At 40.8% G+C, this 20,449-nt stretch overlaps 1 protein-coding gene across 1 annotated transcript in view; it reads left to right on the forward strand.

Moving 5' to 3' along the window:
- Positions 1-20,449, forward strand: part of ENPP2 (ectonucleotide pyrophosphatase/phosphodiesterase 2) — a 73,080-nt gene that overhangs the window by 11,893 nt on the left and 40,738 nt on the right. The window contains 7 exon segments of the mRNA XM_042786001.1: positions 3,924-4,026; positions 9,942-10,097; positions 12,123-12,248; positions 14,288-14,348; positions 15,619-15,716; positions 16,900-16,979; positions 18,183-18,302. Of these exon segments, the coding sequence (XP_042641935.1) occupies positions 3,924-4,026; positions 9,942-10,097; positions 12,123-12,248; positions 14,288-14,348; positions 15,619-15,716; positions 16,900-16,979; positions 18,183-18,302 (744 nt within the window).

The raw sequence follows: 20,449 nt of genomic DNA on the forward strand, positions 1-20,449 counted from the left end.
TCCTGCACTGAATCTTACACTTCTTGGCTCTCTTTTTGTCATCAGACCGCTGACCCTGCTTGGCTTTGCTGTCCTTGCCCTCATACACTCCCTTTCCCTTCCTTCTTTGTCTTATCAGTCACTGCACTGGCTGAAGGGCCAAAGATACTTGGTTTTGATCTACAAAGTCCTATAAAAATATGGTTTAAAGTCCTTTATACACAGGAATCATCTGCTCTTGTTATGCCTTGCCTCTTTGGTCTTGCTAAAAAACCCCAGGGTGTTTTCAGGGAGGGACTCACATCTTCCCATGTTCACTTTGGCTGCTGGAAGCTTATTTGGTTTCACAGTGCTTGTATTTGAGGAGGCTTGATGTGGACACTGCTTGAATTTCTGTAGTTTATCAAAAGGTTTTGTTCTTTGAAACTGCTGTTTCATGTACCCAATTGTTTTTCTTGACTGCAAGTATACATGGAAGCTGTGTTTGAGGGGGTGAGAGCTCTGGAGCCCTTTGGAGAAGTCCTTTACCTTTCTGCCTTTCATGCTGCTGTCAAGCATACTGGAGGATTTTACCCTGGCCCCCCGGTCACCTGATGTGGCTGCATCCAGCATCTAGTGCAAAGTGGAGATGAGTAGCTAAAAAGACTCATTTCTCTAGAGTCCACTCCATCCCCAAACTCTGACTCAGCCAGTATATTTGATTTCTCTTCATTTTCTTTTCTCATTAATATAATTGCTCAAGAAAAATCAGTTTTATGTAAGACTGTAAGTACTGCCTTTCTTATATTAACTGTGTGGAATAGCAGAGCAGGAATGCTTGTAACTGTGGAAATGTTATGGTACGAACTTCTCATGTGAAGTGGCACCTAGCGGCTGGTTGGAAGTTTTGCATCCTGAGTTGAGTAGGATCATATAGGCAGGCTGTAAAAGCCAGAGTCTCATTCTTATGAACATCAAGTGATGAAGAGGCACTTCATATTCCGTTGATCTTGTTAAAATTACTTTTTTTTAAGGAATGTGTTTCATTTAAACCCTAAAAACTTGCACTGAACCGCTGCATTCTTGGGCCAGGAATAGGTTATTTCATCTTTAGTCTTTCTTATTCTGATGAGTAAAATGGCAGTTAATTGCTAAAAAAGTTAATTGCCAGTGATCCCAGCAGTGAAATTTTGCCTGAACATCAGACCAAGCTTATGCTAATAGGTTCCTCGTACATCTGGGGGGTGGCTTCAGGCAGAATCCTTGTGACAAAAAGATGATTGTGCGTCTGAGTATGCGGTCAGTTTAGAGCTACTGGAAAATGTGTCTTACATAACACATATGAAAAAGATTAGCAGTTTCAGAGTCGTCATCATCTATAGTTCTAAAGGATATTACAAATGAGGTTAATTAATATAACATACTTGTAGCAAGGACCGGGAAACATAAAATGAGCTCCTCCATTTATGTGAAATTGTGCAGTTTACAAGCTCTAGAGAGTTTACTTGAATGGAAAAATGAAATACGTATTTTCAAATCAGTAGAAGCCATCCATGATGCTGTATTTTTTGGTTTTGTTTCTTGCTTTATTTTTCTGGGTGGCCATTTTTCACTTATGTAGGAACTTTCTTTCAAAAGATCTGAGCACCTGTGTTCTAGGAAAATATAAAGGAACAAGAAAAGCTCAGCATCTCTGAAAATGAGGCGGATGTATTGGCTTGGGCACTCAAGATTGGCCACCAGATTTGAAAATTCGGTTGTGTTTTGACTGTGTCACTCAGCAACCTGAAGGTCCCAGGTTGGAGGAGAGCTTGGGGCTACTATTTCCCATGTTTTGCCCATGAAATCATGAACTTAATTAGCTGAGATACACAGGCAACACTGTTGAGTGATTTTATTTGTGACATCTTTGGTTTCCCTTCTGCTGCTGTCACACACTGCTGTACTTACCTTGTGCTTGGGGATAAAGTTGTTTAACCACAGGATATACCAGAGTGTAAGGGTGAAGAATTTTATAGGATCAGCTAGTAAAAATTTTTGTGATTACTTTTCTCTAGACCTCTGGGCAGTTTTTTTCTTTTTACTAGGAAAATATTGCCTGTTGCAACCTATTTAATTTTCAACCCAGCTAGTGATGAAGTGAACATCAGAAGACGAATCTGGACTTCACAGTCCTGGTCTGTGCAAGGGAGAGGAATCCAATGTCCTAGTGTAGCTAAGATGTAGGTCTTCTCCAGCTAATTACATCTCCCTGAGGCTTGCAGTGCAAAGTTTCAGCTGCACAATGGAGCCACTTTTAGTTAAGAAACTGCATAAAAAAGGATTGGCTCCTAGCAAAGGCTGGCAGGCTGATAAGATGTTGGTAGCAAAGAGGAGGGCTTCTTAGTCACTGTCCTGTAAAGCTACATGGTGGGGAAGGACAGATATTGCAGCAGGTAAAAGGAAACCTGTGAACAAAGCTCAGAATTGTACATGGTTAATACTACAAGACAGTTTAAAGAAAACTGTACTGTGTTTCTTAATGCCAGTATAGAATATGGGACAGGTCCCAAGGGAAAATCAGTCCATCCAAGGGCTTACAAACCTTGACACTGTCCCTTTAAATGTAATTGTTAGTAAACACTTTAATGAAAGAAGCTTTCATCAGAGAAAAAAGTGGTAAACTACACTGGTAAATAATTTGCCTTGGCAAATAATATTTAAGCCACTGATTTGAACCGTAATTCTGCTCAGTATTATCGTGTGCTTTGTAAATAGAAGTGCTTATCCAAACAGCTGAGCTTTCTGTTGTTGTTGATGAAAATGGGAAAATGTGGGGCAGAGGGAACATGTCACTTCCCTTCCTTTCTGGAAATCTGTAGTTTCCAGCTATTCAGATAAAACTGCTTGCGTTTCCATCGATCCGAGCCGTGCTCCGCCACAGCAGCACGGGAGACCATCAGTGAGAAATAACCCCTCGCTCTGAGGGTGTCCCTAGTTTGGGGGGGACTCTGCTCTGCCACCCACTTAGAAACTTCAGGAGCACCCTTGGAGAACGAAATGGCTGGGGTCTCACCCCGGCTTCCCAAACCCACTGGGGCCGTCGTAAGGCCAGGAGCTGGGGCTACGTCCTCACCCCGTGCGCCGAGCCCACCGTGCCACGCCACGCCGCCTGCAACGTTGGGTGACCCTTGAGGGTGGCATCAGGATATTTTCATTTTGCAGCCCACAGTGAGCCTTTCCCCGCCCCCCCCCCCCCCCCCGCCTTCTTCTCTGAGCCAGATGGAGACGCATTTGGTTTCTCTTTTAACCATGTTACTTTTGCAAGGAGAATAAAATGAGCAGGAACAGCTATTGGCCGCCGCAACATAAGAAAGCCCTGCTTTGCCAGAGGAAACCACATAAAAGCGTGCGTGTGTGTGTTTGGGGGGAGGGCGCAGCGAGGGATGATGCCTGGAGCTTCTTGCACTCGGAGCTGCGATTTGTGAGTGAAACATGATGAAATCACCCCCTGGACAAATCACACGAGCCTGTCAACCTCACCAGGTGGGATTACTTGTAGCTAATAGCCCGAACTCCCAGAGCAAACAGAGCTCTGCGCTCACTATAAAGAAAAGGCGAGGGTGCTGCGCAGGATTTTCAAGAATTCTCTAGTATGGCTAAGAAGGGCTGTGTCCACTCGCACCAGGTAGGGGAGGAGAGGAGTGTGTTTGCTTTTAGAGGAGCAGTAGCACGTCTCTCCTGAATAAGTTCCTACAAAAAGGAGCGTTTCAGCTTCAGAAAGAAATGTTTTATTCATAAACCCCTTCTGGTTTGTGTTACTCTCCAACGGTGACGCTGTCAGCTGCTGCTCCAGTGATGGGAACGGCAGTGCTGGGGAACTCGAATGTACAGAGGACCATCTCTGCCCCTTTAACCGTAATGCTCTTGGCTCGAAAGTCCTGCTTTTTGCACAGTTTGCTTACTTTGCTGTTTTACTTTTGCAGGTTATATCTTTATTTGCTTTTGCCTTTGGAGTAAATGTCTGCATGGGATTTACAACAAATCGATTTAGGAGATCTGAAGAATGGGATGAGGGCCCGGTCTCAGGTACAGTAATGGACATAAATTGTACATCGCAATACCCTTACGTTATATACTGTGGTTAGAAACCACTCCTCCTCCGAAACAGTAGTTTGCTTGTTCCTTTTCCATCTAGGATATAGAGAAGAATAAATAACTCGCCAAGCCTGAGTCAGTTGACCTTTGGGACTCACCTATAGGTCTCCTATTTACTTAAACTTTTGCTCTGTGTGCATGTGACTATGGAAAATCTAGCTTATTTTAGGACTGAGCACTGTCAGTCTCACGGAGATCAGTCTCATCAGCTCCTACATAACATTTGCCATGTTTTGTGTTCTGCAGTTTCCTTCTAGAGCTAAGAGAAACTCCCTGGTGGGTTTAAGGGTACTGGTTTTATTTTGGTAGCTGTTGAAGTGGTTTCTAGAAACTTGATTAATGCTTTCAAGAGGCACTGGTGAGAAAAGCTTTTGGGATTTCTGTGGCTCCTGAGGTCATGCTGGTTTGTGAACAGCAGACGGCAGACATCTGACGGCGGAGAGGGCCGGGGAGAGCAGAGCAGGTGTTCGCCCAGATGTGCTGTCACCAGGTCCGCTGTTTTTCTTTCACCTCCTACTTTTTTCTTTGGAGGAAAGCAAGAACATGTCACAGAAGGGACTGTTGTTTGTGTTCTGGGGCAGTATAGGGTTTTGTGAGCTCAAGCAGAGTCCAAGTGGAAAAATATTTAAAATGGAAAATTAGTCTTTTTTTCCTTTTTTTTTTTTTTTTTTTTTTTTCCCAAAAAAAGGTAGGCTTGACTTGTGTTTCTGTTCCTTCCTTTGGCAGGAGAAAGGAAACCTGTGGTCACTGACTTAGAGCTGGTTAATATAACTGAAGTGAAAGGGTTTCATTTGCGATGCCTGTCTCTAATGATAGCTTGTGAATTTTAATTATAAAATTGTTTACCGTGGCCAGAGTTTGTCGTGTTCCTGGCATAATGTATCTGTGTCATTCTCTCCCCTGTCTTTCATAGGCATTGGTGTTTAATCACAGCCACAATCAGGGCTGCTGATCACTGAGCAGAGGCGTTTTAGGTAATCAGAAAGATAACAGCTGTTGCTTTTAATCTTTATATAACAGTAAAAAAAAAAAATTGCTTGAAAAACAAATGTATTGCTATTTTTATCCTCTAGTATGTGAACTGTAGAGCAGTTGTGTGGGGTGTGTGTGTGTGTGTGTGTGTGTGTAATAGTGGTGTGAAGGATTTGCATTTCATGTCTTCATCACCTGACTGCCAGTTGCTTTACTTTCGCTGGTGGCTGTCTAGGCTTTAAGGAAGGGCTGCTCGGTTGAGATTTACCGAAGTCCCAGAGGGCTGGTATTGGGGACCCACTGCAGCTCATCAGTGCCAGCCCTTCCAGGGCTGGGATCGGTAGCTGAGTGCTGTTTCCAATAGTAGAGATTTTAGTTCAACATTCCAGAAAAATAGGAAGAAATACAGGATCTCTTGCAAGAGGGCAGGAGATTAGGCATTTTGGGCAGTCTACTGAGAATTTGCTTACGGGAGGGATTGGACCAGCACCTGGCATGGAAGTAGTCCAGTCCAGGGTGCAACAATGAGAGACAGAAATGTAAGAGCATTTCGTCCCTTCTGTGTTTATACAGCTTGGTTACTTTTATTGCAGTAAAAAGTATTATAGTCATGTCTGTCTAAAGGAGAAAGTAAAAAGTTACACTGGAAAAGTGCTTTTCTTAATAAACGAAAAGCACTATGATCAAAGAACCTATATAGGCTCTCCTAATTGCATGACTTCCATGCAATTCCACTATACTTCATTAGAAGTCCAGTGTAATGAAATACCCAGAATAATAGTATAAATACTTTTTCAACTTTACTCTGCCTTGGCTTATTTATTTCCAAGTTTCTTGGTATTTAGAGTTATTTATTTTGGATTGACAAAACACTGTCTTTATCAACCATTACTGTATAGACCAATTTCTTATTCTCCAGAGGTATGCCATGATTGTAAGTAAATCTCAGTTTTCATCTAGCATAAGTCAAAAACATGTTTTTTTTTTTTCCCTAGTTCCTTATAGATGCATGTCAAAGAAGTACCATAATTCCTAACACCCCCTTCTTGTTCTCTTTACAGCATATAGATATATAAGCCTTTGTACATTTGAGATGTTTAATATTTTTATCCAACAAATTATTTAATTGAAATAATGTTTTGACTTAAAATTTCTAAAATACACTAGAGAACTAAAGCTCCCTTTTTTTCATAATTTGCCATTGCAAGTTATTTGCTTTATGAGGTTTCTAGACACCTTTGTAAGCACTTTCAGGGAAAATAGCCTTAGTAGTCTCTTGAAGCATGTTCCTTGGTCATGACAAGATGATACCTTAAATTTTGGAAGGGGAAACACTGAAATTTTTTGATCCCTTCTCACTGGATTTTTAAGCATGCTCTTAAACATAGAGTCATATCTTTCTTGTATCGGAACAGTTAGGATGTATTTTTTACTTTATGTGACTTTTCATTGAAATTTTACTCGTTGCAATGACATTCTGCCAAAATTAAATGCAAGTTCATAATATGAATATTCTCTAGCAAAACTGGTGTTCCAGGTGTTTTGTATAGGTATTTGGTTGATCCATATAGGTTCCTGTCCTGGGTTTGAGAGAGTGGTAGATAGGATCCAAAATGGCAAGTTCTTACTAGGTAGTCTCCTTCCTGTAATGACTGTGTAAGCATGTCTATATTGTGTAGGCCTCTAACCAAAATACTACTGGAAGTAAATGGGTTTGATTTTTAAAAGAATATTGTAATCAGATAGAATCAGAGCAAGTAGCTTGATATGATGTTTTCCAAGGCAGATACAACACATTTACAATGGAAATGTAAGAACCTCTGTGGACCAAATCAGGAAGACACTGCTGTCCTATGTAACTACTCTCTCTAACCTATGACATAAGAGACAATCCCTAGATGGTTGTTTTGAGGTCAGTTGGCTAAAAAAGAATGCATCAAAAAGGATGTGAAAAGCTTTATGTATTAAATAAGGAGAGGAGGATCTTCATGTTGAGGTCCCTCTGGCTGCTGCATGGTCTGATTGCAGGAGCTGTGGAGGGATGCAAGAATTTTGAAAAGGATTTTGAAATTGTGTAAGTTTGTTTTGTATAGGGGTTTCTGTTAATCTGAAAACGCTCACCAGGGATGGAGCTCCTGATAATATATTTTCAAACAATTCTGCATGCACCAGTACCCATGCCATGGCATTGTGCACGACCTGAAAATCATGGCCTGGCTGCAAAGGCAAGGTCAAGTGTGATAAACAAAAGAACGATTTTAATGTATTCAGAGATCAGAGGAATTAAACCAAGTCCTCTTTTGTGTTGTGTCCTACGTTGACTCAGGAGGTGTGTCTTGAATTTGCTAAGTAATACAGGATGGTTTATCACACCAGTAATAAAGTGGTTGTCAAGAGATATGAAAAAATAAGACAGGGTAGCTGGGCTAAACCTTTCTTATGTGAAATGGAAACCCTACTTGCAATTATAGAAGATGGAGCTAGAGGGGACCTTGAACAGCTATGGAGACTTTCTCTGTATCCCAAGTCATAGTCAGTTATTACTGAAGTGCTCCTGACAGGTCTTGGTCTAACCTGTTCTTCAAAATCTCCAAGATCAGAGATTGCATAGCCTCTGTGGGCAATTTGTTCCAGTGGTTGCCTGATAAATGAGCTGCTCTTTACAACAGCTAGGCATTCCTTGAGCTGAAGTTGACTCTGTCCATTATGTAATTTGCAGGCAGATTTACACCTTCTCTTTTCTAAATACATGTTGACATGTGTTTTTTGACCTTCTGAAATGATCTCCCTCTCATCCTTTTGAAATGAAGAGGGCAATGCAAGTGTAAGGGATATATAGTGTACATTATTATGTAATGCCTTTGAGTCCGTAATACCTTTGATTTGCAGTTTACTGGATCTGTGACTATATATTACCGAGCTTCCAAAAAGGAAAGTAGTAGAAGATGTTAAATAAAATGGAAATATTATTTAGTAACAGATTTTCAGAAGCATTTGGCAGGAAGCAATTGTCATAAAGAGTAAGGAACAAGACTTCATATCTCTGAAAATCTGAGTTATCACACTTTGAAACAATTCTCATGCAATTAATTTCTAGCATAGCTTTGTGGTCTATTTATGTGAGCAAAGAAAATACTCATCTGTATGTTGCCAGCATAGCTACATGACCTTTAGCTCCTTGGAACACCAGATGGCCAAAATATTGATGGCTCATTAAAAGCATGCTTGCAGGGCATATACAGGGCATATTTATAATGTATGCCTACAGAGTGAAACTTCACTGTGTGTATGACATTATTTGATCCAAGCATTACTGATATAATTGAAAAAAAACACAAAAGCAGAGGGAGACACAGTTGTCTACTACTACCTTTTCCAGCATTTGTATGAATGTGCCTTGCCACTGCCATGATCCATGACTGCAATCATCGTAGGTTTGATTTTCTTACCTGTTATTTTGCTGTAGGGTTGATTTGCTGCCAGGTTTGTTCCCTGAAGTGGTTTATGCTGGTGTCTAACCAGTGCAGGTGCCACTTCAAGGGAAGTGATGGTGCTGGGGATGGGAGGTGATGGGACATCAGCTACTACAGTGTCATCTCCAAACTCCCCCATCATCTTCTTTTCCATCTATTCTCATGGTGTTGGGATAATGCCATTTTATTTGTGAAGAGATTTCCCCTCAGTTTACGTGGAGACTAAACTTTCAGCTATGTGAAAGAGTAGGGGAAAAAATGTATAAGAAAAGATCAGAGCAACAGTTTTCCAAAAGTGCCATTGCATCAGTCATCTTAAAATCATACTGTTAAACACAGTGAGGTTTGGCAAAACCAAAACCAAATCGTGGTCTAAAAGAAAACAAGCCCCAAGACAATTTCAAAGACTTAATTTTAATAAGTCTCTCCAGGAACAAAAGGCATTGTGAAATTTTCCTTGGGACACCTCTGTTTTTAAAAAAACCCATACATTTATCATTTTATTTAATAAAATAGATTAACCCGAGAGAGTAGCACACCATTATCCTGCTTCATATAAGTTGTTATATAGGATTCTCTTATAGGAGAAATGTATAAAATATATGAAGTGTAAAATAGTACGTTTTGAGAAAAGAGCAGAGAAGTACATATCAACTTTGACAGTAAGGGCCCTTACTAATAAATAGATTATTGAAGTCTAGTACATTATTCATGGTTTTCAGACTGGCAGTCCTCTATTTAGTTATACACATCAAATATATTGATTTCTTACATACTTACGCATTTTGTTAAGTTTTTATAATGTAATGCTCTGCAGAAGCCAACCAAAAAGTCTTGCTTTACTTCTCCATTAATTTATAGGTCATCTTACAGTTTTATTTCACACTGGACATTGATTTGGCCCCTTTCAGTATAGTAACAGAGTCCTGCTGACTGCACGTAGATTAATTGCAGTCCTTTCATATGCAAACTGCCCAGCCAGCCATGAAAATGTCACTTGGTTCCTGAAAACAAAGGCCTGCTTCTAAGGAATAGCTGCAGCTCCTGGAATGGGGCCTTGGAGACTTCAATACATTTCTGCTAATGATCTCTTGATTGTTACAGAAGTAAAGCCAGGGCTGTTGCTTTGAGGGATGTTATCACAGCATGATGCTTTTTTTTTTTTCTTTCTTTCTTTTTTTTTTTTTCTTCCTTCTTTCCTCCCCAAAATGAGCAACCTTTTGGGAATTTGTTCCCATGTTTGTTTGTTTGTTTGTTTCTTCAAGCAACCCTTCTCCTCTCCCTGATCCCCTCCCCAGAGCAGGCAGCTGAGGTTTTGCTCATCCAAGTGGCTCGAGGCTGAGCCGCCCATCCTGCCGCAGCCAGCCTGACAGATGTTGCCCTGTTTCTTGTTCCACACAGTCCTGTCGGATTCCCCCTGGATCAGTACCTCGGGCTCCTGCAAAAACAGATGCTTTGAACTTCAAGAGGCAGAGCCTCCTGGCTGCCGCTGTGACAACCTGTGCAAGAGCTACAACAGCTGCTGCTTCGACTTTGATGAGCTGTGCTTAAAGACAGGTACGGTGGGACAGTCAGGACCTGCCTGATAAACCAGCGCTCCCTGCCATAACCTGCATCTCCTCCTCACCTCACCTTGCCTTGGCATAGCCCAAAATCCAGCCCATGTCACACCTATTGCTCCTTACTGCTGGGCTTCCATGGTTTCCAGGGCAGGACAAAGCAGGGTGCTATTCATACTACCTGAAAAGGAGAGCTTCTGATTCTCAATTAAGTGTTCAGGCACCAGTTTGACCTCCAGGTTACAATGAAAAGAGCCATGGTCAAGGCTGAAGGTTGGTCATTCTGTGTCAAACATCCTTTTTTCTCCCAAATGGTAACTTAATATTGCGGCAATCCATGCTCGCTTCTGGCCTGCACATTGCGGTTACTCGTGAAGGCACGTCGGACGCTGGGAGCGCTGAAGCGGCGCGGGTCCTCTCGGAGCGAGCTGCAGGTGACAGGCTGGCCTTGTTACCCTCGCCCCAGACTCCGATTTCCAGATGTCAGGATGCATATAACACTGGTAAAAACGTTTGACTTCGATTCATTGGACCCTGGGGGATGGAAATACAGCACTGGGTTCAATTTCTTTTTGTTTTTTTCATGAGTCATAGGCAAGGAAAACTTCAAAGAGGGCCATGAGTTATGCTTTACTACTTAACATAGTGCATTTAAATTATTAGTTGTACCCATCTCCTTGAGTGTTTGTACAGTGGTTAGAGTTGACACAGGTGCCTTCTACTTTTGCCATTAAACATTTTCTTGCTTTATCAAAGAATTACACTTACTAAGCAGCCAGAAGAGAAGTAAAAAATATTATTGCCCATGGATGTGCTATTCTTGAGAGTCCTGACTTTTCCTCATTTCTGTTTATAATGATATAATTTTAATAGCTTGGTACCAGAAATTAGTGAGCAAATCCGGTACAAAAAACTACTTTGGTTCCAGGCCAAAAACTTCTGAATTTTAGGCTGATGCTGTTTTGCACCTGGTGTAAATTACTGCAGAATGAAAGACTCTTTTTGAAGACTTTCAGCACAATACAAGATGTTTGCTACCAAAGGGCAGATTTTCAGTTCCTCAGCCTCCTGTCTGCAGTGCACCATGTCCACATATGTGTTTGCATACCTTCATAGCCCTTGGGACTTTTGTGTGAGTTGTCATATACTCTGGTAGGCATTTATTTAGGCAATTATCGCATGTACAATCTGTAAATATTACACATTTATAGAAAAAAAAAGCCCCAAATGAAGGAGAAAAGGGAGTAAAAGACATTGGTCTGATGTGGTGTGTTTTTTACTAGGTTCACGTTGTCTAAAGTGATTTTTAAAGTTTCTTGGTTGAGCCAGGATGTGGAAAACAGTATGCTTACATCCTTAGGCCCTATTCCAAAGCATAGCAATGTACTGCCCTTGAGACAGCACCCTAATTTAGACAGGCCCTTAGTTCCTAACTCATTCACAAGATGAGAAGGGCTGGAGTGTTTTACAGCAGCCTTGCCATGCTTTTCCTTGAAGAACAGCTCTTGTTCTTCTAACTTTGCAGTTGGTGCTGAATCTCACTCTCTGTGTGAAGAACTGATAAGAGTAAAGCATCAGTTTGCGTCCACATAATATCTTTTCAATTTTCTCTTATTTCCTATGGATTGAACTGGGGACTGGAGTAGTTGGGAGAAAAATAATGGGTTACCCAAGAAACACCAGAATTCTTAGTTTGTGCTTCAGGCCCCACCATTTATCTGTCAAGATCCTTTCTGGTCTTTTCCACACTTTCTCTGGCATTCAGATTGTACAGAGCCTGGAGTACAACACTTGAGGGTAGCAGAAGCACTTGTGTGTGGGTGGAGGAGCCCTTCTGAACTTGCAGTACACAAAGGTCCATTTTGTTTCTGGTTGGCATGCCTAATTCAGATGTCTTGAAATCACTAAAAAATGGGCTATTAACTTAAGTCCAACTTTAATGACTAGAGTGTTGTCACTATGGCTTGAGTGAGTACTTTTTGATTATAATCTCTCATTCCTGCTTACCTTGTGAATATTTTAGCTCGGGGCTGGGAATGTACCAAAGATCGCTGTGGAGAAACCAGGAATGATGACAATGCTTGTCACTGCTCTGAAGACTGCTTAAGTAGAGGAGATTGTTGTACTAATTACCAAGTCGTTTGCAAAGGTACGTCTTTGGTCTTTCTACTTCTTATCTTTCCAAACCTGATAGAAGGCAGCCCTGTGGGTAAGGAGTTTTCTTTTAAAGCAGTAACCCTCTCCTTATGTTGTTCTTTTTTTTTTTGGAGGATGGGGGAAGAATGAGGAACTGCATTTGTAATTTTTTGGGCATTAACAGACATGAACACTCCTTATTTATTGATGGTAGAAAGACATTGTCTTTGCTTGTAGAGATATTGATAGAGAAGAGGCCTAGGTGGATGAAGAAGAGTTTAAAGCAAAACATAGAAGTGTTCAGATGCATTTGTCTGCATCACAGGCAAAGCAGGGATATTTGATGGCCTCAGAAGGAATGAATCATTCCTAGATACGTTATCTCTTGACTCAAAGACATTCCCACCACAAAAGCTCCTGCTCAAACTACTTGACCTAACACTATAGCCTTTGTTTCTTGTGGGATTAGACTTGCAAGAATACAAGGGCTATAATTTGCAGATGGGTGGCATGGGCTTCAGATGAGCATGCCACCTTCTAGACACAGCATGCCTGCAGTACAGCCTGCACTGGTTGGTGGGTGGATGGGCTGTGGGGGCTTAATTTTCATCCTCTACCCTGATCTTTTGGAGCATGTACTGCCTTGTGTAAGTGTCTCCCATTTGGAGCAGGTGGTCTAATCCTTGGTAATGAGGTCTACAGGCTCTCACTTTTATATCTCAGCTAGTTCTTAGTTTTTTCATTCATTAACTTTACTGGTGGAAGGGTTACAGTTTGAAATTTTTTCTTCCACACCATTTTTGCCAACTGTATATGTTCAGAAAATTATAGTAGTCCAGCTCCATACAATGAAAATGGGCTTCTTTACTTGAGTTTTGTTCTTGGGAATCCAAATGAAATATGTATCTTCCATCAAGGCCCCACAGACTGTGTTCTTCTCTTTCCCAAAGAAACACACACCTGAGACCATTTAAATGCTGGTATAGTTTTCAATTTCTGTCTTTTATGTGAGCTCCCTCTTACAGGGGTTAAAACAGAGGAATTCACATGTCTCCAGGTTTAATGTACATAATCTTTGTTTAATTGGCTAGTAACAAATGATCTCAATGACCCTGGTGCTTTGACAGGAGTAAGCCTTATGTGAGAACAGTGTTTCCTCTATTCCTGCCTTTGCCTATCTGAAGATAGTGTGTTGGTTTTTTTTTTTTTTTTTTTTTTTCCCCCCCCTTGAAAATTGTCCCTCCACCTCCTGTCATGGTCAGTTGAAATTGCTGCAGGACACATTTCCTGCAGATCTTTTCTATGGTGCTTTTTGTTTTGTTCTTTTAATTGAATTTCAGTTCCTTTAATAGTGCCAGGTTCCCTGATTAGCTAATAATTTGTTTTTCAATTGACCTGTGAAAGTACAAGTCATAAGGCACTCTATAGTCAGCATTCAGCAGTGAAAACCTTAAGAAAATAGTTGATTACATAAAGTAATTTTGACTAATCTAGCTCTGAAAGTGTATTAATGCTTTTTTTTAGCTGTGTCTGAGTCTCACCTGATCCATGAGCTGATCAGCTCTCTAAACCAGCTGGAAACTATTTAGAGTTGTTTTTCTTCCTCAGAATTAATTTTGTTTTATGTCTTTAGCCAGCTGAATCAGCTCATGGAGACATCAGAGCTGGTGGGGAGGAGGGTGGGAATTCACAGCCAGAAGGAGCACTACCTGTTTTTGACAGATCAAAAATAAAAAAATTAAAATAGATGACCACTGTGCCTAAAGTGTTACCACTGTCTCCTGCAGTCAAAAGGACACTTTTAACTCCAGTTTTAAGAGCTACTTCTAGGAGTGCTAGTTTGTATATTCTTGTTTAATAGAATATAACCAGATCATTTGTTCAGCTTTGTGTAAAGACCTGCTTGTTATTCATGGGAAGTATGACAAAACAGTGCATTAGGTAGAGCTAGACTTTTTTTTTTTTTTTTTTGACATTTTCTGTGAAACCTATAACTGTGTCCACAGATTTTTATTTTTATTTTTTGAAACTCCAATATGACTTTTCTGGTAGGAGAAACCCACTGGGTGGATGATGACTGTGAAGAGATAAAGGCTCCTGAGTGCCCAGCAGGGTAAGTGTTTTGCACACAACTGCAAAGCCAAATGCAGCAAGGCCAATGGTCCCAGCCCTGCCCTGGACCTCTGAACATCTCATTTCTGCATGGGCCCTGCCACACAGGCTGAATGGCTGTGGGATGGACGTTTTCCTGTGCTTCACCATTTGTACAATTAGGCTGATAATATTGTAATGCATTTGTCTTTGGGATGCTGGAGGAGTAAAGGTGTAAGGTATGTGGGCTTGAACTCTTTGGTGTTTGATCACCTGCTGATGGGTTTACCTGAATAGGGAGGGTAACCAAATGTCCTTGAAAGTCAGTGGAAATTCTCTGATTTCAGTAAAATTCAGGTTGAGCCATATGTGAACACAGTTCAGGCCTTTATTTTTTTTTCTTTTCTTTTCTTTTTTTTTTTTTTTTTAATTGAATTTTGTACTTTTAGTGTTCTGTTCCTAAATGAAAGGGTTACTGAATTGCAGTGGCATACAGGCTTGACTTAGTGAAGTATCTGAGCACATGATTAACGCTGAGAAAGTAAGCACTTCTGAAACCAGTTGGTTTACTATTATCCTTTAAAGGTAAGCATCTGCTCAGGTGCTGCTTTGGGTTGCAGCTCAGTCTGTGCTATTAGGAGGATAGTTTGGAGGAGATAGGAACCCCTGCTTCTCCTGGTGACAGTGATGGCTACTTACCCCCAACCCCCACAGCAGGTAACTAATATTAAAAGCTCAAGTGAGTTTGTCCAGGATACATCTCTGCCTGCTTAGGGTCAATGCCCAGTAGCAGTAGAAAATAAAAATGTAATAAAATAACATGAAATACTGTCATCTTTAGTATGTGAGAATGAGCTCTGCCTCACATTACTCACTCAAAATGCCACATGGACTTTTTTTTTTTGTAAAGAGAGAACAACAGCTGTCCTAAGACATGTGGTTTTTAACTACAGATTGTATGGCAGGGTGGGTACACAGGCATACTATTTTTTTTTCCATCTCCTTCTATAAGCACTTGCCTTTTTGGGCTATATGTTTTTAGCTGTGCAGGGAAGATGTCTTTTATGTTGGAGCTCAGCCCTTTCACTGACTGTTAATGAACACTGGATGTTGTTATGTGTGAAGATTATCAGTTTGTCCTGATCTGTTAAGTAAGCAAAAAAATTATAGACGTATAGCATACACAGTAACTGTACTTTAGATTTTCTGGAGTCTCAGTGAGCAAGTGGAAATAAAAAAAAAAAAAATCATTTTTAAATTCTGCCTTACACTCCTGCTGCTTTTGCTTTTAGCTTTGTTCGTCCCCCTTTGATCATCTTCTCTGTTGATGGCTTCCGTGCTTCATATATGAAAAAAGGGAACAAGGTCATGCCCAATATTGAAAAACTGAGTGAGTACATCTGTTTTCTTACAATAAAAAAAAAAAAACCAAACAATCACTTGCAGCCCAGTTGTTTTCATTGTTCATTGGGCAACAGAATTCAGTGTGGAGCTGGCAGGTAGAAGGGCTGCGACAAAACCAGGGCTCCTCTTAACTGAAAGGTCTAACAAAAATTAAGTCTTTTATTCCATAAAAGTGAAATGGCAGAAGTCCCCTTTGGTTTAGGTGGTATCAACTAGTGGCTTGAAAGCACCCTGGCTAAAGCAACAGACAGCAATCGGAGTGGGGAGGGAGGTGCTGCTTTGGGGAATGCTGCTCAGAATCAGTAACCTTAATATGATTTTGTCAGCAAAGAAAGGCATCTTCAGTACCTGATAGGTATCATGCACTCTATACACTATTTGGTAGATGCCTATAAATTTTTCCACTTAATTCAGGAATGTTGAAGATATTAAGTGGATGCAGGAGCTGTGGTGAAGGTGTGATATCTGGCTGGGGACATGCCCCTGCAATGAGCAGCCCTGCACTCAGCTCTGGGGGTGCGGGCATCCACCTGGGTTTCTGGAGTACTGGGCACAACACATATGTGAGCTTCTCGGTATAGCGTGGTGATTTGTGCGTGTGCCCATACCCCTGAAAGGTGGTGGGTTTTTTTTTGTTTGTTTCCCACCCCCGTGTGTGTGTGTGTGTGTGTGTTGGCCCTTGCATTTGTGTAGCCATTTGTGTGGACTCAATGATCTTAAAGGTCTCTTCCAATCTAAATGATTCTATGATCTGGGGGGCTGTGGCCAAAGCTCATTGCGAAACTGCAGCTTTAGTATATTTGCCACTTAAAATTAGCCTGCATTTTCTCATGTTATTTTACTTAACAAGGTACTTCCAGTGACTCCAGACTCCGGAAGGAGGCTAGCTCAGAAAGGAAAACACTCTATAGGAATGTGGCTGGTTCTGTAGTTCTCTGGCTGCACTATTTGAGTTGTTTATTGTGAAGTACAAAGAGTGCGTGAGTGGATTTGCCACCCTTCTGTGGGAAGACCTGCCAATGTTAAGTAGCAGAATGTTCATCTAAACCGGTTAAAATGTAACCAGTTTCTGCAGCATTTTGAGTCATAGCAAATGACTTCCTCTGTTTTTGTTTTTCATGTCCGAGAGCTTCACTTCCTAATGTTTGCATTTGCTATTGATTTTTCAGGATCTTGTGGAACACATTCTCCTTATATGAGACCTGTCTACCCTACAAAAACCTTCCCTAACTTGTACACCCTTGCTACCGTAAGTCCCTGGGAAGGATTTTTTTGATGATAAAATGCTGTATGGCAGTAGAAATGTGGGCTGTGGGAAGCAAGATTATTATTTTTTTTTTCAGTAGAACTGCTTCACGGTCCATCCTTTTCAGCCTTCAGTTATGTTATGTATTTTCTTCAGTATTTTGAAGTTCTGAGATAAAGTGTATCTCACTATTATACACTGTATTACAGCTTTCCTGTGTTTTCTTATGCTTGCTTTTGCAGTTATTTGTACTGCTGTGTAATTACAGGTCACAGTTTTTCTAGGGGGGGGGAAAACCCCACCCCTGGCATCCTACCCAGAATACAACCAGCAGTTGTTCCTTCACTGGAGTATCTGAAGTCAGTGGGGCTGACGTAGCAGCCGACTTACAATTTACAGTTGCTGAGTGTGTCTGAATGCTGTGTTGGCCCTGCAGTAAAACAAACCATTACTTCTACACTCCAGTGGCACGGCTGGTGGCCAGGCTGTCCCCACCTTGGCATGCAAAAGCTCCTGTGTGACAGCAACAGTGCTCCTAAAGCTGGGCTAAGAGACTGTACCTGCAGCTGCATTGTTTTCCCCTTCTTTTTTCCTGCTGCCTCTGCATAAATATTAAATGAGAAAAGAGGTGACGGGGAAACGAATAGCTAGGGATGGGAGAGGGACAAGAGAAAGGGAGAAGAGCAGCAACTTCTTAAATTAACTTTACTGCTGGACAAATTGTGATATGAAGCCATGGCTTTGGGTGACTTGCCTTGCTTTTTTCTTGGAAATAACTCTTATCTCACAGAGGCTCTGGTGAAGATGAAACATAATAAAATGGAAATGCTAAGTGTTACTCTTGCAACCAGAGAATGAATTACTGTTTCCAGAAAGGGAATTCATGAAGAGGAACTGAAAGTTCATATCAACCTTCTTTTCATAAACTTTTGCTTACTTTAGATGTACTCAAACTAACTTTTAACCAGTGTGCATATACTGTAAAGTATCAAGTAACAGGAATTTTTATGCTTTTTAGCACAATTCAATCATCTCCTACTGCTTTCATTACTACAGCCAGTTTTAAATGTGCTTATCTTAAAGTTAAAACCTCTTCTGGTGTGCCGTTACAATTTTTAAAATAATTTAGTGGCATTTGCAGATAGCTACGAAGAACTGGATTTGTGTGCATTAGGGTTTTATTAATTAATCTACTTCTGCACAAAGGGACTCTATCCTGAATCACATGGAATCGTTGGCAATTCGATGTATGACCCAGTGTTTGATGCCAGCTTCAGTCTTCGAGGGCGAGAGAAATTCAATCACAGATGGTGGGGAGGTCAACCAGTAAGTTTCAGATTCCCTCTCCCCTCCCCCAACCCCTCTCCTTCCCTCCTCCTGTGCTGTGGAACATAGCCAAAAATAATAATTAAAAAAATACATCTGTGAACAATTTGTACCTAATCTCCCCCCCAGCTGGCCCTGTGTCTATCAATTTAGTGTAACATTTTGAGTTTGCTTTTGCTTTTTGGAATAATAAAGCCATTGATTATGGAAAGGTGCTTGTGTTGATAAGTATAAATTAGATGTGGCTAGGAAAAAGCCCTCATTTTAAGCAGCAGTTTAACAGTATATTTTTGTCACTGTGGCATAATGTTTCCTTTTCATTATGGGTTTCTCAGGTTTTCATCCTAGTAATGTTCTTGTAGCAGTTTTAGTATTAATGTTCTGTCAGCATAGCATGGCACAACTTCATAATTATTATTTAAGTCCACAAGCGATTGCTGTTACTTGACTTGCTGCAGAGGCTGTAGAATTTTGTGAATTATTTTCTGCCTTGAGCACAGCAGCTGTGGCTGAACTAGGTTTTCTCTCTTAGGTTAGTGTTGAATTCTTATTCTGGGCAAGGAAATGCCCCCCTTTAAAGTATTCTGCGTGACTACAGCTAAGAAAGTCTCCTTGCTTCTGCTGCATTTTCCTCTATTAGTGTGTGCTGTGGTGGCTTGCTTTGCCAACAAAAGTGGGTTTAAATTAAACTAATAAGTTTTACGTGCAAGCAGCCAAGGTGAATGCACATTTCATTGCACTGATTGCTTACGGAACTATAGTTTAAAAGCTCCCTGACCAGTTAACCACACAAAAGAGTGAGGTGACAGTGGGGGAAATTGCAAGGTGTTTGGGAACACTGTAATCTGTCATTGATATTTGCTGAAGTGATCAATGTCATCCCCCAAATCTTTCAAGACAGAAATATTCCAACAGACTAAAGGAAGTTACTCAGATGGTGTTAGGCTTAACCAGTGTGTGTGTGTTGCCTGCACATGGTTTTAGTCTGCAACAAATGTGAGACAAGACAATTTAGAGCTGCAGGCAGGTGTGTGACAGGCAGGTGTGTGACAGGCAGATGTGTTTGGTTGTAGCTGAGCCAGAATGAGGTATTTGTGCTCTTGTAAAATTTGTCAGCATGACCGTGAGCGTAGTCACTCCGTTGCCCAGCTAAGACCTGAGTTAGCTTTCAGCATGGATTGTGTGGAGAGAAGAGCATGAGAAACCTGCCTAGCTATTATCCTCCTAGATGTAAGCAAAGAAGCAGGATTAAAGCTAGGAGCACTGAAAGGGTGGCAGAGGGTAACCTCTTCATCTCAGCTACCGCCAGAGCCACACAGCTAACAAACCGTGCCTGCTTCAGTCAGGCATCGAGCTCATAGACACTGTTGTGGCTCAGCTGCTGTGTGACAGTTTGTTAAGCAGCTGTAATTGAATTACACATTGATAATTTAATTGTGCATCTTACCTTAATCAAAATTATGTAGGAATTAGTGGAGAACTAGCTGTTGGGGACTGTACAAATGTCTCTATTTTTAAACTACAATATTTTTAAAGTCCAATATAAACCTATAAAGACTTCATCACCTGCTGTGTTGAGTGGGGAATATTGGTAATTCCTACATCCATCCCTAGAAACACCTGTGCTGCCCCAGAGAATAAAAATTTTTCTGGATTGTAAACAAGGGACACGAAAAATATCAGCTGAGAAATGTTCAAGAAAGTTACACAACAGTGGATGACCATACACTGGACGGAATCCTCAGAGGACAGAAAGGGGGGAATGTTGCATACACAAGTAAGGATGATAAAATAAACCAGCTGATCCAAAGGAGTGTTAAAAAGGAAAACATACAAATAATGTAATAAACTGGAAACTTTGGAAAATTGGAAACAAATGCATGGATGGAAGGGCTATAATTAATTCCTCACACACTTTATATGAGGGAAACTTTTGAAGTCTAGCAAACCTGATAGAGTGGCCACAGTGTTTGGGTACAGAGGTGGTAGATTTCTTGCAGAAATACGATATAAATGATACTCTCTGCACATGGAATAATTGCACATTTGATAAGATAATTGCAGATTTTGATAAAAGTAAAAATTATATCTGTCTATATGTGGATTAGGTACAGTCCATTTCTAACTCTTTTTTATAATTTTCTTTA

The sequence above is a fragment of the Tyto alba genome, unplaced genomic scaffold, assembly GCF_018691265.1.
Source record: "Tyto alba isolate M040663 unplaced genomic scaffold, T.alba_DEE_v4.0 Super-Scaffold_9, whole genome shotgun sequence".
Classification (NCBI taxonomy): domain Eukaryota; kingdom Metazoa; phylum Chordata; class Aves; order Strigiformes; family Tytonidae; genus Tyto; species Tyto alba.